The following is a 25,872-nucleotide window of genomic DNA, read 5'->3' on the forward strand; positions in this document are numbered from 1 at the left end:
TAGTCCGAAGCAAAAGATATTCTTCGTTGGATTTCGGCTCTGACATTGTTGTTGGTGTTTATGCTGGTTCCAATATAGACCAAATTATCTACGACTTCGAAGTAATGACTGTCAACAGTGACGTGGGTGCCTAGTCGCGAGTGCGACGACTGTTTGTTTGATGACGGAGTCATGTGTAGAAGTTCACAGAAGTGAGAAAAGTTCTCTGAACGCCATTCACTTGGGAGTGGACAAAAACGATTCTTTTACATATGGCTCAAGCAGCCTCGAGGTAACGCTGGAGAGTTTTTGTTTTGTTCATAATTTTGATTTCGCAATAACAACTTAGCCGATTTTTTTCCCAAAAAATTGTGTTTTTCATTTCAAAGTCTTCGAAAAAATTCAAAAATTGGAATTTCAAAAAAACCCTTACAGCATTACCTGGGGAAAACTATTATCTAACGAATGAACTTTCATTTTTTGATTTCGGATGATCCAGCAACGAGTTATGAGGGGCACCGCAATTCAACTTTTTTTCGAGACCCGTCCGGACAATTGCTGCCATTGCCGTATTTTTTAATATTTCTTTGTAAAAAATTGATAAGACATTTTTCGAATATCATACTTCAATGTGCCATTGGTTGGATAAATAAATTTTAACTGTGTCGTCAGGAAAAAAATCACAAAAACATGCTTTTTTCGGCAGAGACATTAAATTTTACAACCGGGTTGGTATAGGAGCCGTTGGAAAAATTGGACGATGTGCGTGGCACCGCCCACCGTTAGGAGAAATTACAAATTTCCGCACCCATTCGACAAGTTTCAACCAAATTTGATACATAACGTTATTATGACATTTCTATGCAACCAGGAGACCCCAGTGCATATGTTAGACTTTGTGCTAAAAATATAGGTCAATCTGTGACATATGTATAATGCTGAAATTCGGGGAGAATGATTACTTTAAATTAATATTCCCTTGTATTACAAATGGGTTGAATTGTGCTAATATTTCTCTAGCTATTTTCTCTTTCTACATATCTGCCATAAAGATTTTCGAACTTCCAGTAGAATTTATATTACATACTTGTATATCAGTCAATATGTGAGTTATTTAATGACAATGAGGCAGTGTGTTTTACACATAACAGTGTATCTTTGTACAAAATTGGACAAAGTCGGGAGAACATCTGCCCTAGCCCCACTTAAATGATATTCAGAATTTTGAAACGTTCGGCTCACTTCACTCCATATACAATATATTAGTGATGGTACGTGAGGTACTTCAATGAAACTTGATAATAAAAAATCAGGTCAATACCACCTTTATTTCCCATATACATACATATCTAATAAGAGATTATACAACTTTTCGTTGCCTTTTTGGCGGATAAATCAGTAAACATTTGAAATATCTTAGCAAAATTAATTGATCGAATAGTAATGGATATACTTGTGGTATAGTTTAATAGAGAAAATATAGGAAATGAATCTACGAATCACCCCTATTCCTATACATTACATACATACATACATATGTGCCACATAATGATTTTGGTTATGCTGGCCATAAACCGAATAGGTAGTAGGTGAGTTAAATATTTATAAATTAGTTAAAAATATGCTCACGAGTATGGTATACCTGAGCAATGTAAAAAGTTATATGGAGATTTAGAGTGATTTTTAACTTTTCGCCTGAGATTATACCGTTTAGGTTGGACAAAATGTGTGACATTTTTAACATTAACATTAAGTATAAAACCTTTTTTTTTAATTATGTGTTTTAGCGCTTAATTTGAATAGAATTGGGTTTAACTTTGGTAACAACCTCATTTCCCTAATCAATTAAATTCTCTGGTTGTCATTTTGCATTCAATAAATAAAATTTAGTCTCTTCGGTTCAGTTTATGTCAGGTACATGTCATCTGAAGATGATTTTAATATATTATTTTTAATTTATTATTTATATTATTATTTTAATTTTCGCTGAAGTGAAGTAAAATACATATGTACATATATTATAAAACTAATTGCGTCTATGACCTATAATACCAGATTTTCTAAGTGTCATTTCCGCCGTTTCTAATATGTCATGATCTGTAATTTTTTTGTATTCAATAATATTTGCGATTTCATCGTGGAAAGAGATATGCAAGAACAACGTTTACAAATTATACAATTTTTTATCTAAATAATCGTGCTCCAATTGCAACTTTTCGTGAACGTTTTGCCATTTTAGTACGTAATAATCGTCCACCTGTGCCCGCTATTCGCCGAATTGTTGAAAATTTCGAGCGTACCTTTCCTTTACATAATGTTCAAGTGCCAATAAGACAAAGAACGCTCGAAGTAATGAAAATATTGCCGCCGCTCAGAGAAGTAGTACCAGCAGAATAGAAATTTGGCGATACCAAGAACGTATCGTGAGAACGGAATTGGGACTGTCTCAAACGACAACCGTATTTTGAGAGAGGATTTGGGCTTGCAGCCTTGCAACCGTATAAAATTGTCTCACTCCAGAACTGTAGCCATTGGACCACCGTAAACGTCGTGAATATGTGATTTTGCCGTGGAACAACTTGAAAACGATGAGGCTCACTTTCATTTGAGTGGTGCGGTTAGTAAACAAAACTGCTGATACTGTTGAGCAAAAACCCACAAATTATTAATGAACAACCATTACATTCAGCTAAATGGACAGTTTGGTGTGGTTTTTGGTCTGGCGAAATCATTGATCCGTACTTTTTTCGAAATGCAGCTGGTGACATCGTTACTGCTAATTGAGCGCGGTATAGATCGATGACAAACAACTTTTTATGAACTCAATTTTAAGAAGTTGATCTTGATGACATCTGGTTCTAACAAGACGGAGCTACGTATCAGATTTGGAGATTTGATTATTTCAAGAATTTATGAATAGAATGAACTCCAAGACTACTTCTTTTGTGGTTATTTGAAGTCATTGGCATTTAGCAATAAATCAGATTCTCTTCAAACTTTAGAAGTCAACATTGTACTTGCTATTCGTGACTTTCGACTTGATTTAGTGGAAAAAGTACTCGAAAATTGTGTTCATGAAATTTGTTCCTGCAAAAGAAGTCGTGGAGGCCATTTGAATGAATTTATATTCAGAACTTCGATTAAACTCACACTAAATGAAACATTTAAATTTCCTTAACAATTATTTTATTTTATTATTTTTTTTTGAAATGAAATCATTTCACTCTTATTGGATAAGTTGATAAGATAAAATTTGATTGTAATACTTACACGATTTCGTCGATCACCTGCAGGTATTTCGCCGGCTTTGATCCTTGCAAGTTGCAAAAGTATGTCCCTTACTTGTTTATTGTAATTTGTTTACAGTCTCTACTAAAAATATAATAATTAGTTAAGTGTTTGTTTTCGCTTATTAACAACGGAGTGGAAAGCTGAATAAGATCACATTGCGGAGATTGTTTTGCATAATTTTAGAAAAGGTCCAAGTAAAATTTATGAGCTTCTCAAAAATATAATATTTCGAGAAAGTTGGTTTATTACACTATTGATCGTATATTCTAAATATCACCAGTTGATGGTAGAAATAAATTTAGCCATAAAAAGCAGAAATCCCATTAGAAAACAAAAAATAATGTTAAAGCAAACGTACATATGTATATATCGACCAGATCAATGTCAAAATATATTATGGATAATCTCCAGTTGAAAGCTTACGACGATTGTTGAAGCAGTTTTTAATTAGCAAAACGACAAAATATACGCAAATACTTCCAAAGACGCAAAAAATTATATTCCAAGGAGTGAATGTGGTCACCATCTACCATATTGTTCGTCGCTCATTTAACATATGCATAATTTAATGTTATAAACTTTATTAAAGTTCTATTTTTTTGACGGCCTGAACTTATGGAAGAACTAATGGGAGTCTAATAAAGTAAGTTCTGTTATAGATATTGACCTTAGGGGGGTATTCTGGTCTAGAAATTAAAAAAAAATCGAAATTTTTTTTATATTTTCAAAGTTTAACTATTCAAGAATATGTGTACAAGAGGATTTTTCAAAATTCAAATTATTTTCAGAGATAAAGGCATTTTTCTGACCCGGCATCCAAACTGGTTCGGCCGGAACTAATCGAACAAAAGACATTACGAGAAACTTTAAACGCGTTTTTCTCAAAACTGACTTTTTCGGAACGATACCACGATTTCTCAGGTTCTACTGTATCGATTTACTTGAAATTTTTACAGAGTCTTCTTTATAGGCTTGTCTATGATTGGAACTAGCCCCATCCCCAAATTTTTATTTTTATTATTTTTAAAAAATTCGAAATAATCAGAAAAAGTGATCCAAAAAAACTTTTTTTTTCAGGCAGTCGCCATTTTGTGAAAAAAATTTTTCCCACTTTTCCGTAGTTCCGGCCATTGCGACATTATTCTAGATTAATAATCTTTTTTTTTTGGTTTCAGATAACTAGGAGGTTTGAATGGGTATGGTCACGTGGAAATTTTTAGAGACCCCCCACTTCGTCAGCTCATAATTTTTGAAATTATTTGCTTTTTTTAGTTTCTAATTTTTTTCTGTACTCTTCTTAAATTAACAAATAACTAAAAAAAAATGGAATTAAAAATATTAATTGCCTTTTTTTACGACACTTTAAAAATTACCTGAAATTCATGCTTCTAGACCAGAATACCCCCTTAAAATAATAATATTTCATTATAAATTATTCATTCATTAGAAATAAAAGAAGTCCCTTACTTTTCTTAAAAGTAAATAAGCTATCAAAAATTTCGTCAATTCATTGCAGTTAAGTACTAAATGCAAACGATCTGCGGAATATTTCAGGTGTGCTGATTAAGAACATGAATTCAAACATTTTCCAACACGTACTGCTATTTTGGTCATACTAGAAAGTGGTGGTGGTTTGACCCCTACACTCCTGGATTACAATACAATACAAAAATTCCTAAGTGTTAGGAAATTTTTACTACCATTTCGGTTTTAGCAACCCAAAATTAGCAGAAATAGCCTCTAACATCACAGTCGCGGAATGACTGTAAACTAGTGTAATTACGCTATTAACCTAAGTAGACATCTTTAACTAAACTTCGCAATTCACTTTTAGAAATTTCTTATTATTTGGAAGATGTATAAACAGCTCACAAATTGTCTTAACCACTCACAAAATTAATTTTAAAATACCAAACTCGATTGTGCCAAGCATAAAACTTGAATGGTGATGCATATGTACCTAGTATACAAGTACAAGTATATACTTTGTAACATTCCCATGAAAAAAATGAAAAACCACTTTCTTTACAAAACTTGGTATGAATACTGTACTAGGATATTTTCAAATTAATTACTCAAAAATACGTAGATACGTACATGAAATAAGCAGAAATGTCAGAACGACTGCGATGATGTGACACTTCCAAATTTAGAATTCTCCTGTCTGCGGTAATCTTATTTTTCCAGTTATAATTGTACTATCCTTATAATACGGTACGCGCGTTTTCCAATTCGCAACAATTTATCTTAGACTTTTTGTAAATATATATATATGTATGTTGTATACAGTCATGGACAGAGAAATAGTACGCTTTGAATATGTAATAAAACGACGTTAATAATTATTATAAGCAGAAAACAAATTGAACAAATGGAGAAATACAGAGGTAAGTTATGTATAAAAAAATAAAAAATATTTTTTCAATTGCGTATTTTGAGCTGAACGTAGCAATAGCACTGTAGGCCGCTTCTGCGGAAATTAAGAAAATTTATTAGAAATGTTGCACTCACACCGTTCCTACTTTGTCTACAACTTTTCAAAATTGATTGGCATCGTCGGGGCAAACTCTCCAGTCCAAAGTTTTTCAGCATTTTTGAATTTATTCTTAGCAATTAGCGCCTTAACATCGCTCCACAAATTTTCAGTGGGAATTGACGTCGAGACTTTGAGCTGGTCAGTACGTCAATACCTTCTGCAGTGAGCAAATTCTGCACATTTTTAGCTGTGTGATTTGGATCATTATTATTATTTAGAGGCACCAATTCGAACGAGAGTGCTATGGAACCGTATTTATAATAATACCCAACGATTACCCTCCTCCCGCCCAACCGACGCGAGGGGCGCAATCCGCGAACGAGCGGAATTAGCCGAGTCATAAAAGGCAAGAGAGTTTTAAGCGTTGCGATCTTAAGCTGCTCAGCTACAGAAACAAAAATTTCAACAGCCGAAATTAAGAATTAGATTAAAGTTTATAATTATTAAATGTTACTTGTTAAGAGTAGATAAAATAATTTTTTTAATGATAAAGAGTGAGTCTGTTAGATCAAATGTGCTGGAATGAAAATTGAAATCATGACATATACGGCGGAATGGTTCGTTATATGTATAAGAATGTTAAGGTATGAAAATTGGTTCATTTGGTCTAAAGCCGTACCAGAAAAACACTACCCTTAACGGTTTTTGTGGCGTGTCTGGAGTTACGGAGCTACATATCAAGGGCGATGGACAAATGGTTTGCCATTCATCAAAGTTCAGCCATATTCTTATGTATCTTTTGGGCACTGAGCAACATTGAGACGCCTTCGTACAAGTCTACTGGATACGCAAAACACAAATTCCTCATTTATTTCAGCCATAATTTATTGTTAAATTTTAAAAGGATCAGCCTTGATGTTTCTGATGATGATTTTATCACCGTGTTCCGTTGTTTTACGTGCAGCAGCTTTGCGGAGTTTTTTTTTTTTAATATTTTCATTTTATTTAAGGCTACAGTTAAAACAATATTTTTTTCTCCACTGCCAATAAATAATGAATATTTGCACAAATAACTAAATGTGTTCTACATATATACATTAGGGTGCTTCAAAAAAAGTTTTTGCATTTTTTTTCAACTCTTACCGCCTCAAATGTTAGTGTCAGTTGTCAAACAAATAATCCTCTCTCAAGCCAGGCGCTGTAGCTTAACTCTAAGGGGTTGCTATTTTTTCCATACATTTAACATAGGAATTTTCGTTTTTTCATTCAAACAAAAATTTCACCAACTAATTTTCGTTTCTCAAAAATAACCATCACATATTCATAAAGTTGGCTTTTCAAACTTTAAAAATTCACGAATTTCAGCCATTCTCTTATTTTCAACATATTAAATAAGTTGATAAGTAACAAGAGAGCAAATTTGAGAAAAACATCCAACTCGCATGAATCTAACGCTAAAACCAGGGCATATGCTGGTGTTAAAAGTTTGTGTATTCTTTAAAAGGTGTCAAATAATGTTCCATATGTGAAACTAATAAAACTAAAGAAAAAGCACCACCTAAGGTTCCCCGAAAGGAAACAATATTAAACTTTGCACCGGTGCACATAGCCTTTTCTGGTTTAGAAATTCGAATAAAATCAATTTCCTTCAAGAAAATGTCCCTAAAAGGGTTTTTCGAATTTCAAATTATTTTTCGAGTTACAGTTCATTTTGTGTCTCCGACTCCGACTGCGCGCGACTAGTTCTCAAACTTTAAACTCGTTTTTCTCATAACTACTTTTCTAGAAACGGTGTGCATGATATCTCAAGTTCTACTCAACCGATATACATGAAATTTTACACAGAGCTTTCTTAGAGCTTTATAGTATCGTACTACGAAGAGCTTTCGAAAGAATTTTTTTTTTATTTTTAAAAAATTCCGAACCACAAAAAAACAGGAAAAATACGAAACTTTTTTTCAAACCTCCACCATTTTGTAAAATTTTTTTTTTTTTTCAATTCAACTTTTGCTCTTCATCATTTCGCATCTCTACTTCGCCGACCTGCAGTTTTTTTAATTTAATTTTTTTCTTATATTATTTATGTTTTGTATTCCTAGAATATCAATAAAAAGCATGTAAAAAAATGGATGATCAAAGTAATTTTTGATTTTTTTATTGCGTCAAAAAAAAACCTAAAATTCGAGCTTCTGAACCAGAATACCCGCTTAAGTCTGACTGGCGCTAAGTTGTTTTTTCAGTCCAAAAAAATGTTAGTTGGGAAGGACCTGGATACAATTTTAATTTCCACGATTTTCAGAAGATGGAACTCCAATTGAAACGTCTACGTAGTCGTATGAATAGTGTGGCGATGTGGGGAGCTATCTTCTAATATGATACGCGAACTGCAATTTTTGAATAATATTATAAATGCAAACACGAAAACACGAATAAAATGGCTTTTCTGCTGCTTTTCTCCATTTTAAAAATATGTGTCGCACTTTGTACGATATACCAAAGCTCTGATTCGCACTGTCCGGGTGTCCAGGTGTCCAGGTGAAGGCAAAACATCGATTTAATGCAGTAATTACTAATAGCAATAGAAAAGCTGTTGAAAGAGGAATAAGTCGATTATATTAAAATTGCTTGGTCATCGATTTCCTTAAATGGTGTTGGAAATTTGTAAGAATCGCCATCCAATCGGGTCTTTGAGATCATTCTCAACAAGGCGGGCTTAAATTAGTTAATACATAAATTTAAATACGGTATATGTTCTTGACTAAAAATATTAAAGAATATAAAAACGCTTGTATACTTAGATAAATGGTTTGACTTTGAAGTGACTTATCTACTAAACTATTAAAACTTTAAAGTTGTGAGAAAAATTTTATTTTATTTTTAAAAGTCCGTAATCCTAAATAAGAGACTTCAGCTCATTTTAGACATTAGGGGTATTCAGACCAGCTTAGTTAACTCGTTAGTCGTTATTCGGTAGTTTTTTACATGTATTTTGTTTTTGTAAAATTAACAGACTATCGTTCTACCGAGTAACGAACTATCCATCTGGCAAGCTTGATAACTGTTTCGTTACTCGGTAATATCACATCAGCTGTTCTCCTGCTCCTCTGTACATCAATTTAAAGTACTTACCAGTAATAAATTTGATCTTCCACATAATTTTCAATTAAATGACTGACAATTTTTGATTTTGCACTTTGCTGAGGCATTTTTACTCTTTAATAAAATTGAATCAGCTGTTTCGGAATAAAATTTATCATACTACAGAGGTAGAACAAAAAGTATGTTCACAGTTAAGCCTTTTAACGAAGTATTAACTAACGAAGTATCAAAATAAACAGGCTTCGGTCTGAATATCCCTATTAACTTTGCGCTCTCGTAACTTCGTTTCCATATAGGCGCAAAGGTGCTCATTGCGATTGAAGTCTGGACTCTGGAGTGACATGATAGCTCTTTTTTATACTGCACAACAACCAAAGCACAGTGCTTCGAATCGTTATCCCAATGAAAGCAGTAGCCTCAATTTAAATTGAGTTTAACTGTTAATACTGCCCAGTAGTCCTTCGTGGGAAACATATTTACCCACGGCATTTGCTCGCACTGCCATGCAAATCGAAATAAATTAAATTTGGAGTCATTTGAAGAATTACAAAATCGCACAATTTGTTATCACGGTGGATATACTCTTTGCAATATATTAAACATTTGGCAATATTTCTCTACAATCATTATGGATTCATTTGTGGCGTATACGCTGGGGTGAAAGCAAGAAGCTTCGACTACCAAAATAAGATATTTTATTTTTTTTGCACTCTTTAACATCAATATTTTTGTTTATTGTTAAATTTTTATAAAAGTAATTAAATTCTCACATTGTTACTTTTGGTTGAAGCTTAAAAGCTGAAATAGTTTAAGAGAAAAGTATCTACAAAGTTAAGTCATATTTTGTTGGTTCACTGTAACCTGATGACCAAATTAAAAGTTTTTATTTTTTTTTTTGTTGATTTCTAAAAAAATAATAATACAGAAATATGTATATCAAATAGGAGAACACTAATTGTTATTTTATTTAGTAGAATAATTATTTAACCAAAACGATTTAAACTTAATTTGTGCTGATCTGATGACTTATATAATATATGTATTAGGGTGATTCAAAACAATTTTTTTTTTCGTTTGGTACTCGGAAAAATAGGTTCTTAGACACCTCTAAGAAAGCCTCTCCAAGCATGAGTTCTTAATTGTAACGGGAAGGTCCTCCTACATACGGTTTTCTATTTTTTCTTATTATCAGATAGAAAAATGTATATCTCGCTTCCAACTACTTGAACAAGATATTTTGTTCTTTAGATTTTGTAGGAAATTGAATGCTCTACAAAAAAGGTCTCCACAATTTTTTCGTTAACCCAACCGTTTAAAAGATATTAACGGTTGAAGTTTAATTATTTTTGGGAACATTTTTTATTTCTTATGAATTTTATAACTCAATGAAAAAAAATTGTAGTGAATAATATAACTTTTTTTTTAGCTTTCAGCTGAATTTATGCCGCATACATACTACCATACCTTTTAAAGTAAATACAATCATCTTAAAACCCATAGAGCTCCAATATACCCAAATAAAGATTTCCGAGTTACCAATTGACTTTATACCGTATTTATCGTATAATGAATTTACGTATTTATAAAATGTTCGATTATAACGAAATTTAGCCCTTCCTTATTGGTTCAGTAATTTTTCCATTTTCCTGACAACACACCTGTCATTTACATACATATATTTGCGTTTACTTTTTTCCAACGTAAACATGAATCTAGAACATCTTTATGTCGTTTATGTTAGAATCTGCTATTTTTATCGATTGTCCAGTGAGAATTTCATGACATTTCATCGATTGGAAGTGAAGTTATTGCGTTTTAAGTGTCAGTATGTTTGTGTTATCGTTGCGAAAATGAGCTTCGAACAAAGAGCCAACATGAAATTTTGTTTTAAAATTGGTAAAACTTTTACCGAAACGTTTCAATTGATGAAACAAGTTTATGACACAAGTTTTCAAAGTGGTCGTGAGGACATAAATGACGATCAACATGTGGGCCAATCAATTCACTGAAGACCAAGAATTGCTCAGAAACGATTATGCGCCGTCTCATCGATCGACGCTTGTGACCGATTATTTGACCAAAAATCACATTTTAACCATTAACCACTCCCCGTATTCACCTGATATGGCACCGTGCGACTTCTTTCTTTTCGGAAAATTACATTTGCACATGAAAGGAAAGCGTTATGCAGGCATAGAGGCTATTCAAAAGGCTTGCACCGGCATACTGGCGGTCATACCGGCCAACGAGCTAAAACACTCGTTCGACATGCTTTTGGACCGTGCAAAAAGCAGTATTGAAGCAGAAGCATTGCACAGAACAATGCAACGTTGAAGTTTTCTATGGTCTGTCTTACCACTGCCTGGTGATTGTCGACAACCCGGTCATCCTTTGCGTTTCTTAAATGGTGAAGTGTTGAAAAATTTCAATTATCATTAATAAGTCAGAAATAATACAATTGCTAGATATTGGAAATGGTAAAATAGAATTTCAACCAAATACATATAGAATACTGCCAGACAATTTTTTGCACTTCTCTTCAGGACAAAAATTTATTACTTGAGAGTATATTCCTGAAAGTAAAAATTCAATGGTTAGCTCATAGCTTGCTCAGAAATCAGGCTACATTAGTGGCCACAAATGTAGATGTTGACGAAATTCATTTCCAGATACAACAATTGTTGCCAGGCTACATAAATCAGATGTAGTTTAATTCATTAGCTACTTTTGTTGATGAAAATGGCAACGTAAATTATCTATATATATATACCCGAAATAACATGACATAATCTTCGATTCACCTATTATTCATCAGCGAATTATGCAACTGTACACATTTGGTTATCAAAAAGATTACAGGAAATATTATTGTAGCAACCATTTTGATTTGAAAATTTTTTTGAAAAATTATTCTCTTGCCACGTTCATTTTCAATGTACGATACGTATAGTGCTGAAGAAAAATGAATCTGAATATGTTTATAAATAAAAACTATAAATCTTATTATTACCAATTAACAACTTTTAAAATTACACATCATTCATTTTCGAATTTGGAAGTAATGTTGAAGCTTTCGAATCGGCGATTCCACCACCGGAAATAACTTGAAAATGTCTAACGCCTTTATACATAGTAGACTTCCAACCAAACCATTACAGTACACCATTGGAATAACATGTTTGCGCCTATTTTATTGTTTTGCTAATTAAAGATGTGCAGTTGACCGACGGTAGGCTGAGTTTTGCCCGAAAATATTTCCCTGTACTCCTGCTCATTGCGAGATTACGAAATGTTCAGTAACACCCAGAAAGCACCTACTTGTTTTATTTAATTTTTTCTCATAAGTTGATAGTATTCTTAATACGCTAAGCCAAGGATAGCGATTTTTTGTTTAGCATGACTGGGAGGGCCAAAGACTTATCAGCCCTTATAAGGAATGTATGCACAGAAAAGCAGTACTTATTCATAAATCTATTGCAGGTTTGATGATGAACGCTGCGGTCTCATTAAAAATGTTAATTATGCCAGATATATGTAATGTTTTATCAATTATTACAAAATTATTAAATATTCTATTAACATAATTAATGTATATTATTAATAGTTAGAGTATATTTATTTTAAAATTGCAGCAGCAGAGCGCAAGATTTCTTGGGCCAGGTGCGAGAGAAAAAAGTCCAACCCCACCTGTAGCACATCAAGGAAGCACTCATTGCGGCAGTGCTGCAGGTGTAAATAACAATCGTCTACTTTATAGATCTTGCTCTTCCTGTCCCGAACTTTGTGACCACAATACCAAGCCTTATAGCTCGACATTTAATGAGCCATTTAAAAGGTTTGTAATCACTCGTAGGGAAATAGTTCTTTGTGGGCCAATATACATACAAATATTGTTTTTTTTTCTGATAGCTATGAAATCGCAGACCGCACACTATTCAGCGAAACTGCATTAAAATACGCAATAAGTCGAGCGCGGCCTGACTGTTTGGAAGTAAATGAGGAAACTACCTCGAGAATATCCTTTAAAACGGAGCCATATGGTCCACCAAGTAGTCCAGACTCCACGAATGAAACACCAAATCTGCCTCGAAGCCTAGAAGATTGCGCTGGTTGCGGTCGATTCATACAGGTAATACCACTGCACACCTATTGGCTAATGAATATATATGTATGTATATGTTATTATACACCTTGAGCTTGATTAAAAAAAAAAATATCAAAGCCTGTAAGTGATAATATTGTATACAATAATACCTCTGTTATAATAAAAGAACTTTTTATACCCTGAACAGGGTATATTAAGTCTGTCACGATGTTTGTAACACCCAGGAAGAAGCGTCGGACACCCCATATAAAGTATATATATAAATGATCAGTGTGTTGAGCTGAGTCGATTTAGCCATATCCGTCTGTCTATCTGTCCGTCCGTCCGTCCGTCTGTCTGTATATATACGAACTAGTCCTTCAGTTTTTAAGATATCGTTTTGAAATTTTGCAAACATCATTTTCTCTTCAAGAAGCTGCTCATTTGTCAGAACTGCCGATATCGGACCACTATAACATATAGCTTCCATATAAACTGAACGATCGGAATCAAGTTCTTGTATGGAAAACGTTCACATTTGACAATGTATCTTCACCAAATTTGGTATAGATTATTTTCTAAGGCAACAATGTAATCTCCGAAAAAATTGTTTAGATCGGATTACTATAGCATATAGCTTCCATACAAACTGAACACATAGTTACTAAAAGAAATGCACCTGTGAAGGGTGTATTAGCTTCGGTGCAGCCGAAGTTAACGTTTTTTCTTGTTTATGTAATACAAACGCTTCTGAAAGAAAATATCCTAGAGTATAAAAATTTACATTGAGTATGGGTTAATGCGAATGAATTGTGTTGTGCTTGAAAAAAAGTTATTATTTACGTCTCTCTTTTAATATCCAATATCCTTACAGGATCGTTTCTACCTCTCTGCAGTTGATAAACGATGGCATATTAATTGCTTACAATGCCACGCTTGTCGACAACCGTTAGACCGAGAATCATCATGCTATTCGCGAGATGGAAACATTTACTGCAAAAATGATTATTATAGGTGAGTAAATTAGCGAATTTTCTAATTATTGATGTCTTCCGATTTCTGTACTTCATAAGGAAAGCGACTACGAAGAATTAACTTTCTGAAAACTTTGAAACATTTCGAAACGAAATGAAATAGTTAAAGTAGTATGAATAGGATTATTAAAAACCATGATCAATTCTAATAATGTACTTACAATATAAAATTATTAATAAATAACCGCAATCGCATAAGCGGACCTCTGCCACGCCAACAAACCACCTTAAATCAAATACTTATAAAGTAAGCTCCAAATTGCGATAAAAATGGTATTTTCCTGTATAGGTAAGTTTTTGCCAAATCTTTGCAATTTGGAAGTGTATGAAATGTTCGTTTACACCCGAATACAGGCCTTCATTACTTGTTTTATTTCATCTATATATTTAATATTTTGCAGTAGCAGCTGTTTAGTGGGGTCTTGTCTTGGTTCTTAAAAGTTTTGATATACAAGGTCTGTCGCAAAAGAAACAGGACTGTAAAAAAAACAACAAAAATTAATATTTTTCAAAAGTTATATTTTTTTATTCAAAGTAGTTTCCTTGTGCTTCGATACAGCGTTTAGCCCGGTCAATTAGCATTTCAAATGAGTGTTTAAGGTCATTTTTCGGAATGCTCTTGAGAATATCGGTCGTCGCCTTTTGGATAGCTGAAATGTCCTGAAACCAGTGTCCTTTCATGGGCAAATGAAGTTTTCCAAATAGGTAAAAATCACAGGGTGCCAGATCAGGTGAGTAGGGTGAGTGATTAATGGTTAATATGGAGTTTTTTGTCAAAAAATCAGTGAAAAGCGTCGACCGATGACACGGCGCTTTATCGTGCAACAGGCGCCAGGACCCTGCCTCACGGTATTGTGGTCGAGCACGACGAATGCGTGACAAAAGACGCTTCATAACACCAAGGTAAAACACAGCATTAATCGTTTGGCCAGGTGGGATGAACTCTCGGTGTACAATACCCTCGGAATCGTAAAAACAAATCAGCATTGTCTTTATTTTTGACTTCTGAAGACGACCGACTTCTGATCGTCACAGAGGTCCTCACGACCTTCTTGGAATCGCTTAAACCACTCATGCACATTACTACGGGATAGGCACTGATCACCATAAACTTTTTTCATCATTTGAAATGTTTCAGTAAACGTTTTCCCAAGTTTAAAACAAAATTTAATATTTGCTCTTTGCATTTTACGACCGATGACCAAAAGCTGCTGTCACTTTTTGATCGATAACATCGATTGTGGTTATCCAATCGTCTTAAAATGTTTACGAAATGTCAACAAGAGATCAAACTTTTTATTTCATATACCCACCGATAGGTGGCGCCACCAGAAACAGTTATATTTAAAAAGTTCTGTTTCTTTTGCGACAGACTTTGTATAAAGGCTTTTGACTTTTAAAAAATCTAATATTTTAACGGGAGAATTTTTGATTGATTTCATACTCTTACAACCTTGTCCACTCAATTTCACTAAATATAACGCCTATTGATCAACTTAAACAATTTAAAGACAGGTGGGAAGTCGGAAGGCACTATATAGAATATATTGGGACAGAAAATGCTCGGGCTGGTGGCACCAACTTTTGACATCACTCAGGAATACTTAAAAACTGATTTAAAATCATTTTTATAAATTTACTAACTGATCCGGCAAACTTTGTACGGCTTCAATCGATAAATAAAAAACCTAAACTTTTGTATAAAATATACTGAAAACACACAAAAAGATGCCGTAATTAATAAAAAGGGTTCGGTATATAGTATAAACATTTACATACATGATGTTGCTTACTTACAAAACAGAGTTTTCCTGAAATAACTGGCTATTTATAAAGTTTCAATTTGATATTGTCAGACACACACAGTTTAATACAGTTTGTTAATCAAATTAAAGGTTTCTGATTAACTTTGCTTTTTTTTATTTTGTTTTGTGGTACGCAAATAAGCAATGATAACGGTTTTCCGACGCCCGAACACGCGACGTATATGCAATTGTCCATGCACAAAACAGGGAAACTCCAAGTTCATTCCGCAAACTTCCAACGGCTGACCTTGCGATTTATTTATGGGAATACTAGTTCTGTATAACATGTGTAGCGTCAAACGATGTCATCCGGAAACAGCTGTTATATTTCTGAGTGTTGCTCAAGAAGGGCTTAGAATCATGTCCAATCGCAAAAATTAAAGAGCGTAAAGGATCTGGTGGAGGGGCCAATTGTTATAATTGTTACCGATTTGTGGATACAATAATCTATTATCAAATCAATGTGGAATGCAGCTCGTTCCAAGTTCACAGAGTTCACTGCGTCTGCGCAATCACTCAATTTCATTAAGTTGTGCTCGCTTTTGATGTCTTTGATGTGTACGAACTTGCTGCATTCTGAGTCTCTCTGCTTCATATTCACTCACTTTTTTAGTGAGTGAGCAATTCTGACATAGAAAAAACACTATTTTCTTGATCTGTCTCTCTGGTCATCAGTGCGCCTAGCCCGTGAGGTACCTCTTCGCACATTTGAGTGACTGCGACGAACCAAGTCAAGTCGAATTCTTCTTGGCATCGGCATCGGAAATTGTAATTAATCAAAGTGAGAAAAGTTCTCGCGCACTTAGCAGTAAAGCATCACAAAAGATCAAAACAAAAAGGAGCACAAAACTTGAAATGTTGCTATAACAAATCAGCTGATGATTGCCAAATTATAAATATTATTGTTGCCTACAAGAATTTTATTTGTGACAAAACTTGAGATTTATGAATCTACGTAATTGAAACCATTCTTTCAATTTGATTTTTGAACGACGGAGGACATATCAAAGGAAAAACAAAAGCATCCGAGCATTTTCATATTTATTCACCTTTTAATCCTTCTCTGGACTTCCACAACTAATTCAAGACCGAAATTAGCCTAATCGATCCAGCCGTGCTCAGAATTTAGCGAGACTAACCAACAGCTATTAATTTATTTATACATTGAAACTTGCCATATTTTCTTACCTTTGAAACCTTCCTGAACTACGATAAGCATTTCAAATCTAAAATCAGCTATAACAATATAGATAACACACACACTGACCTACATATTCGGGGTAAGTTTGCTAAGTATCGAAAGTCATTAGGGGGATTCTCTTGCTCTTGCAAGATTTCACGATGACACAATCGTGAAATATGCAAGGCCAAGAGAGCACCTATTGCAGAATCTAGTGATATATGAACGGCTGATTCGGTCAATTTATTGAGAATGACTATTGTGCATGACTATTGTGAATTAGCACACCTTCTGCATTCATTCTTAACAAAAAAACTGTAACGAATCTTTATAATTTAAGTAGAAATTATAAAATCAATTTAAAACTTTCCTTCCTCAACAGTTTAACGGCGAAATATGTCTTTATGTAAAATGAGAGCTAAAACAGGGTTGCAATTATATTTTTACAAGTCATTGCACGAAAATAAACATGGGTTTTGGTCTGACATATTTTACAGCCATTACAAATAATTTTCTGCATGTAACAACAAACTCCAAGTGGAAAATTCTGCAATTCGTGCACGGTGCAAGAGTTTTGCAAGAGCAAGAGAATACCCCTATTATATTTAGTATTTAGGAGTTGGATAATTCGTGGACCAATTTCACATATTTTCGGCATTAAATGATAGGATACCCAATATTACACGCTTAGTCAACTAGTCACTACTATATACAAGTATTATTAACAGAAAACGATGCTCTTTAAGGGGGTATTCTGGTCTAGAAGCATGAGTTTCAGGTAATTTTTAAAGTGTCGTAAAAAAAAGGCAATTAATATTTTTTTATTAGTTATTTGTTAATTTTAGAAGAGTACAGAAAAAAATTAAAAACTAAAAAAAGTAAAAAATTTCAAAAATTATGAGCTGACGAAGTGGGCGGTCTCTTAAAATTTCCACGTGACCATACCCATGATTTCAACCCTCCTAGTTAACTGAAATAAAAAAAAAAAAAAGATTATTAATCTAGAATAATGCCGCAATGACCGGAACTACGGAAAAGTGGGAAAAAGTTTTTTTCACAAAATGGCGACTGCCTGAAAAAAAAGTTTTTTTGGATCACTTTTTCTGACTATTTCGAATTTTTTAAAAATAATAAAAATAAAAATTTGGGAATGGGGCTAGTTCCAACCATAGACAAGCCTATAAAGAAGACTCTATAAAAATGTCAAGTAAATCGGTCCAGTAGAACCTGAGAAATCGTGGGTATCGTTCCGAAAAAGTCAGTTTTGAGATAAACGCGTTTAAAGTTTAGGAGACAATTCTAGTGAACACGGACGCCACGTCACAAAATCGGCTGCATCTCCGAAAATAAGTCGAATTTTGAAAAATCCTTCCAAGGTCATATTTTTGAAAGTCTAAACTTTCAAGATATGCAAAAAAAAAACGATTTTTTCAAAATCCTAGACAAGAATACCCCCTTAAGTTTTATTTAGTTACCTAACATACCATCAGCAATATGTCAACTAGATATTTGAAAATCCTGATATTAGTTATGTATATGGTCCCGCGTAAGTTTTCACCTGATTTTATATGTTTTCACCTTTTACAGAAAAATCTCTCAATTTTATTGATATAACTCACATATTTTCCGATATAAAGTCGGCTGCTATTGGTGCAAAGTTTTATTGAACAGATCCCGAGGTATGGATGTTTACCCAAATGTGGGTGATGTGATTCCTATCGTCCAATTTAGACACCGACTCCTAGAAGGCCTTCTTCTATCACCCCGGGTGTACAATTTTGTCTCTCTGACGCATTTATTTATAGAATTATCGTACTTTTAGTAGTTTTTCACAAAACCGTTATATGGAGAGTGGGCGGGGAAATAAACCGAATCAGCCAATTTTCACAGAGTAAGTAGGAAAAAAAAATATTTTCCCTAAGAAAATTTGCTTATGACAGCTTTAGCGGTTTAGGAGATATGTACGTAAAACCTATTAGAAGGCGAGACCACACTCACTTTCTCAAGATTTGTAAACCATTGATGCCGCTCCTTAATGCAGTTAGTTGTACTAAATAACAACCTTGCATGGTAGTTGATAGGTTTTCGATTAATGATTTTTTGTGGCGTGGAAATGGTAAAATTCCACCGATCTGCGATAACAACTCTTCTTGGAAAGAACATGTGTACGAAGTTTCATCAATATATCTAAATTTTTGCCCAAGCTACCGCTTGATTGGACAGCCGACAAATAGTCACTCGGAATTTAACTCGTCTCATCATCTTAATCATTTATATATACTATATTTCATTGTGTAAATGGAATCACAAAAATATATAAATCATGCATGAACCGTTAAAGTAAATAAAAAGAATGCGTGGTACACAGATTATCATATTCTGAAATGGAATCAATCCGGCCTTATTGCCAACCCTCCATATATCAACACTTTTGAGTTAGTACATTTTTTCAGAAATGAACGGCTATACAATAATTTTCTTCTCGTATCGCATTTTTTTTTTATTCCAGAAAAGATTATAGCATGCGCTTCTGAAATATTGTAAGCAAATATTCCCGATGTATATTTCCGAACCCGTGCATTTAATTTTCTTGCTGCTTTCTTGATGAATTACTGATAAACAGTGGAACTGCATGCCAACACAACATCTATGAAATTGTTCTCAAACACGCGAAATAAATTTCTATGCCAAAAGTATGAATACAAGCAATGCAAGCGCAGCTTTCAACAACAGCGCCCAATAGTACATGCAGTCATGATGTAGAAATGTTTCGGAGCGGTGCGCCAAGCAGAGCGCGACGAAGACATTAATTTGCCCGGCAACTGATGCGTGTGCATTCTGTCAAGCGCTCTGCTCCACCTTGCAACCGTCTGAGTTTCACAAGTTCATCGGCATAGCCGCATTTGTGACCAATGCTAACAGCTTGGCTTTGAAAAAAACAAACAAACAGGTTCTACTTTTCCCCGAATGAGAATTATAAATTACACAACACACGCGAAATTGTTTCATAGACAAATAATCTCTTATTATTAGTTAATTCTATATGTATATGATATCAGGTAAATATCATTTCTTATAGAGACCTGTTTCACTGTGACACTATAGATTTTTATTTACTATTTTCGGAGTGAGTATAGTGATGAAGAATCATCATAACAATATAATGCACACAAATTTAGATCTAGTAGGTGGCAGCCCGCTTAAAATTGGTGAATCTCTTCATTCGATTTCATCATTCCCAATGCTCAATCAAAAGCATAGGCGTATCACCCTCGCTACGGATTGATGGACTTAGCGGTAACGTAAATCAAAATGTTTATCATCCAAACGTTTCTGTTTCTTCAATGGAGTAATAAATTTGGCAAGTCATGCTCATCACTCGTATTTCCTCCTAAATGATTCTCGTGACATTTATTACCGCTCCATAATTCAAAAATACCCAACTGTGAACAGCGATAATTCCAAACACATTCATACTTATACACACGTCCACGAATTCATACAAATTTCTATTTATATTAGTACGTACGCATACTCATACTTACTTACTCAAAACCGAATATGACTAAACACAACATGTGTGTTTATATGTACGTGTATATACATATATATTTATTTATGTACATATATATATATATAAATATCATTTTGGGGCATGTGCCATGATCTGGTCGGTTCTTCACCATTCCGCTTCGCTCCACTTGGTGCAACATGGCAAGTGTGTGTTATATTATCAATCAAGTGGCCGCCGATTTTTGTCGAAATACCCTGCAGTGACACATCAAACCAGTGAGGAAATTTACTAGTTAACTCTCTAATACCATGTTCAGACCGAAAATTTAAAATATTAGATTATATTTAAGCATTTCATAACCCAACAGTGTTCTCACTGCCGTTAGAAAGATCAAAAAACAGCTGTTATTGTCATTCAAGAATTCACATCGCTTAATATTTATCAAAAGAAAAGATTGTCATATAGTATTTTGAAATAAAAAGACGGTTTTTTTTTAATATTTTCCATATAATAGAAATAATGGATGCATTTTTTCATTTGTTAAGTCGATTTTCAGATGAAATTAGATTCATTGCTTTAAAAAAAATTTGTTTGTTTACATTTTTTTCCCTTTGTAGTGTCTAAATCAGCTGTGATAATGTAACAGATTTCCAGTGCTGACAAGTAGATTGCGCAAAATCAGAGTCGCACAGAGAGATTTAGCGTGGATCAGTTTCAAATCATTTCAATGAAGTGATTTGGAACTGTCATTTTTGTATGGCGAAATCTTGATAAATTTTTAAGATTAATGGGATAATCCATTCAACAGCCGAAATCGTGTGATTAAGTGTCGGTCTGAACATGGTATAAATCTCTTGAATTAAATATTATTGTTAAACAATTGATGCGTTGATATATTACCTACATATGTATTTTTCAATCGTAAAGCTAGTTTTGGAAAAATTTTACCTAAAACTTTACTATATTTCATTTAATAAATAATTTTCTTTTTTTTTAATATTCTTTTTATATCTTGAGCCGTTTGTAACGCTCAGAAAGAAACGTCGGAGATCCTATACAAAAATATTTATTATAAAAATATTATATTTTATATAAATGCGCAGCGTGTTGAGCTAAGTTTGTCTAGTCCTTCAGTTTTTGAAATTATGCATACGTTCTTTTCTACCCAAGATGCTGTTTGTTCAGAACCGCCGCTATCGCACCGATCAAAAAAGAACGCTTGATTAAAAAATGTTTAATTTGGCAAGGTATCTTCGCGACATTTAGCATGGCCTATTCTTCAAGGCACCAATACAATCTCCGAAGATGTTCTTCAGTTCGGACTACTATAAATAAAAATTAACCGCTCAAATCAAGTGTTTGTAAGAAAATTTGAACCTATGAAAAATATTATAGCTTCGGAGCAACCGAAATTAACGTTTTTTTCTTTTTATTCATTATGAGCAGTGGATGTTGCACACTACTGTTTTTTCTCCTTATGGGTGTTAGCATTAGTCTGATATATTTCTAACGAAAAGCTGACAATGTTCTACTTGTAGAACATGACAGTAGCAATGTTGCAATATATTTCACACATGGTAGACAATATTTCTTATCAGATGTACATATTTAGAATAAAAGTTAATCTTACGATTCTTTCGGTTAAAATGCATACTAACTTGTTTGAAATTCATACCAACTTACAAGTTGTCATGTATGGCAACCATGTGCTCTATGGGGAAAATAAGAGATCTAGCAATAATTGAAATTGTGAAATAAAAGTGGAAAGTTGCAAAAATTTGATATTTAGGAGTACGCGCCTTGTTTCAAATTTATACATCAAATGAAAAATAAGAGGTTTCAGGCACAAGTAAATGCTTTACTTTTGCTTTAAATAATTTTAAAATTTTGGTTTTACAATTCTTTTCAACTGTTATTGTTGTGGTGAACCCATCAATGGTTTCTTTTAGAAAATTTTAAACCTGCGCTAACAGGTGTTCTGACGCATGCGCAATAGTGTTATGAGTCTATCTTGGCGGAGAAATTATTTTTTTCGCGTTAAAAACATTGTTCTAACCCTTTACGAGTATTATACTCTTGCAACATGTTGCTACAGAGTATAATAGCGGTTGTACGTAACACCTAAAACTAAGCGAGATAGATACAATAATAGGTTGTCAAAAAAGTCTTGCGGTATTTTCGCTAGTTGGCGCTGAAAGCGCGTAGTTCTAGTTTTATTCGTCGCAACGGGTCATGCTATACCTTTTTTTGGAAAGTTCATTTCACTAACACTAACTAACTTTCACTAACACATGTTTGATTGATTGTCGTTTCTTTTAAGTCGTTCGTGAGTTATAGCGTCGCAAACATGAGCAAAACAAAGAGAAAATACGCCATATTTTACAGTACTACTACGATAAAGGCAAAAAATGCATCTCAAGCCGCCAATAAAATTTGTGCAGTTTATGGACCCGATACAGTTTCCATTTCCACCGCACAACGATGGTTTCAACGTTTTCGTTCTGGTGTAGAGGTGGTCGAAGATGCGCCACGCTCCGGAAGGCCTGTCGTCGAAAATTACGATAACATCGCTGAATTGGTCGAAAGAGACCGGCATAGTAGCAGCCGTAGCATCGGTAAATAATGGGTTGTCAAAAAAGTCTTGCGGTATTTTTATTGAATGTTTTTTTTTTATTGAAATTGAAATGAATTTTTGATGATCATGCCCAGCTCTTGACCGATGCTAAGGCTGCTACTATGCCGGTCTTTTGACAAGCGATTTTATCGTTATATCGACGACATATTCCGGAGCGTGTATGTATATACGATACCTCTACACCAGAACGAAAACGTATAAACCATCGTTGTGCGGTGGAAATGGAAACTGTATCGGGTCCATAAACTGCACAAATTTTTAAGACATCTTGAGATGCATTTTTGCCTTTATCGTAGTCCTTGATAAAAAAATGCCGTATTTTTCTCTTATTTTGCTCCATGTTTGCGGAGCTATAACTCACGAACGACTTAAAAGAAACGACAATCAATCAAACACGTGTTAGCGCGTGAAATTTTTCCAAAAGGTATAGCATGACCCGATGCGACGAATAAAACTAGAACTACGCGCTTTCAGCGCCAACTAGCGAAAATACCGCGCGTAATACTATATCGGCCAATATGTGAGTTATCTCAAAAATCGATTTAATAGTAGTTCCACGAAAAAACACATTCCGATTTTTAATCAGGCAGCCGCATACTCTCTTGTATGAATTCACGATAACTTTGTTGTTCTTTTACGTGTTGTTGCTTTTACGTGTAACAGAAGCAAACAGAGTATAGCGAATCGAATTCTAATAATTCATAATAGCCGTCTTAACATCTGTTTGGCTAAATCTGACTTTTTGGGCGGTATCGTTGAAATCCACAATTATTGCAAATGCACACGGTGCACAGTGAGAAGTTTTGTGTGATATGTGGTTTTGTTTTTTCAATATACCATCGAAATCGCTCTAATTGTGATTGGAATAGGTTCGGTGGCCATTAAACGAAACTCAAAGGTCGTTTTATAGAAAACTCGTAATATACTATAGATTTGTTTGAAAAGATGGCAATAAATTACGCTTCAATATTTTACTTACAAAAATTACTCGTAATAGTTCGAGACTTTTATGTAAGAAAGGACGTGTAATAATCGTAATATAAATAATTTCGCTATTTAAGAATTCGTTACAAGTACAGCAAAACATATTGGAAATTTAATGAAATTCCAGTGTTTTGGAAAGCAATTCCTTATAAAGAAAACTTCGTTGTACAGCAGTGCGTAACATAAAAGTTCGTCTGTGTATGTACGTATGTATACCTATACATGTTTCAAGATAAGGCATTAAAAACTATCACGTCAGTCCAGTGGCGAGTATTTACCTATACAGATTGGGTTTTTATATGTTTCTGGGATGCATTTTTACACCCTAAACAGTGTATATTACGTTTGCCATGAAGTTTGTAACGCTCAGAAAGAAGCGTCGGATACCATATAATGTATACATGTGACTGATCAGCAAGACGTGCTGAGTCGCCATAGCCATGTCCGTTTGTTTGCCCGTCTCTCCGACTGTATGTATATACCCGTATAGACCGATCAAAATTACATTCTTCTAAGGAATCTTTTGTATTTGAAAAGAGTATTATAGCCGGAGTTAACTTAATATTAAGTTTGTAACTTCCAAAAGGCAACGTCTGAAACCCTTTAAAATATATAACAAAAAAATCATATACGATTTAGCCATGCCCGTCTGTGTGTTTATCGGTATATACGCGTACGAGCTCCAAAGATTTTGAGATATCGATCTGAAATTTTCGGTATCAAGTGCTTGCATGAAACCCTTTTTCATTTGACGTCGTATCATTACGAAATTTTGTGCAGCTTATTTTCGAAGTAACGCTAAAATATCTGAAGACATTTTTCAGATCACATCACTATATCATATAGCTGTCATACGAACTGAACGTTCAACGATCAAAGTTCTTATATTCGAATCTCGTTATTTGTGAAGGGTATTCCAGCTTCGGTGCCACCGAAGTTAACGTTTTTCATACTTTTTCTTGTTTCAGTTGTTTTGATGAAATAATCATAAAAGGTGTTCACAACCCCTCATTGGCTGTCCAACTGCGAGCGTACACTGCTCATAAACATTCGTATGTGTACATGTATGTACATATACATATACATATACGGTAAACAGGTACGGATGAGGACGATGTGCCGAGCTATCAAGATCAGTTTCACAACCTTAGTCTAAACAGTAATAAAAAATTTAAAGCATGGTTAAAATTTTTGTTTAAAAATAAAAACATCATTCTTATGGGTATTCTGACTTATATGACTCTGAAATGCAAATTGTGTAGCACTGGAGGCACTTTCCATACCAAATAGTACGCCAAGTGTTCACGATAAATAAATTGTCAATTATAAGCGCGTTCGTAGGCCTATAGTGAGGTGATAATTTAAATAAAATTACTAAAAAACAGTTGCTAATTTTAGCTACGATCCTTGACCTATTCTTCCTGAATTAAATACAGTAAACGATCATATAATTTTTGTTCCCAAAAAATAAGGTGACATTGTATTTATTTTGAAAATTCTTTATTTATTCTTCCAAATCAATTTCATGCCCTTCAAAGTAATCCCCTCCCGATGCAATGCACTTATGCCAACGAATTTTCCAATCTTCGAAACACTGGTTGTAGTCACTTTCCGGGATGGCCTTCAGTTCCGTCTTCGCTGCGGCTTGAATCTCCTCTATCGTATAAAAACGGTGTCCCCGGAGCGGTCTTTTGAGCTTGGTGAACAGCCAGAAATCGCACGGCGCCAGATCAGGTGAATACGGTGGTTGCGGAACGATATGGGTTGAGTTTTTGGCGAAATGATCACGAA

General features: G+C 34.1%; 1 protein-coding gene and 1 long non-coding RNA gene across 8 annotated transcripts in view; one reads left to right on the forward strand and one right to left on the reverse strand.

Moving 5' to 3' along the window:
• Window positions 1-25,872, forward strand: part of LOC126756573 (protein apterous) — a 68,710-nt gene that overhangs the window by 19,375 nt on the left and 23,463 nt on the right. For all 7 annotated transcript variants that reach the window (XM_050469754.1, XM_050469753.1, XM_050469751.1 and 4 more), the window contains exons 3-5: window positions 12,478-12,680; window positions 12,755-12,974; window positions 13,804-13,943. In XM_050469754.1, coding sequence (XP_050325711.1) covers window positions 12,478-12,680; window positions 12,755-12,974; window positions 13,804-13,943 — 563 coding nt within the window. The remainder of the gene's footprint in view (window positions 1-12,477; window positions 12,681-12,754; window positions 12,975-13,803; window positions 13,944-25,872) is intronic.
• Window positions 21,008-25,872, reverse strand: part of LOC126756619 (uncharacterized) — a 60,704-nt gene continuing 55,839 nt past the window's right edge. The window contains exon 2 of the long non-coding RNA XR_007666619.1: window positions 21,008-21,313. This is a non-coding gene — a long non-coding RNA (uncharacterized LOC126756619). The remainder of the gene's footprint in view (window positions 21,314-25,872) is intronic.

This window comes from Bactrocera neohumeralis, chromosome 4 (genome assembly GCF_024586455.1).
Source record: "Bactrocera neohumeralis isolate Rockhampton chromosome 4, APGP_CSIRO_Bneo_wtdbg2-racon-allhic-juicebox.fasta_v2, whole genome shotgun sequence".
Classification (NCBI taxonomy): Eukaryota; Metazoa; Arthropoda; class Insecta; order Diptera; family Tephritidae; genus Bactrocera; species Bactrocera neohumeralis.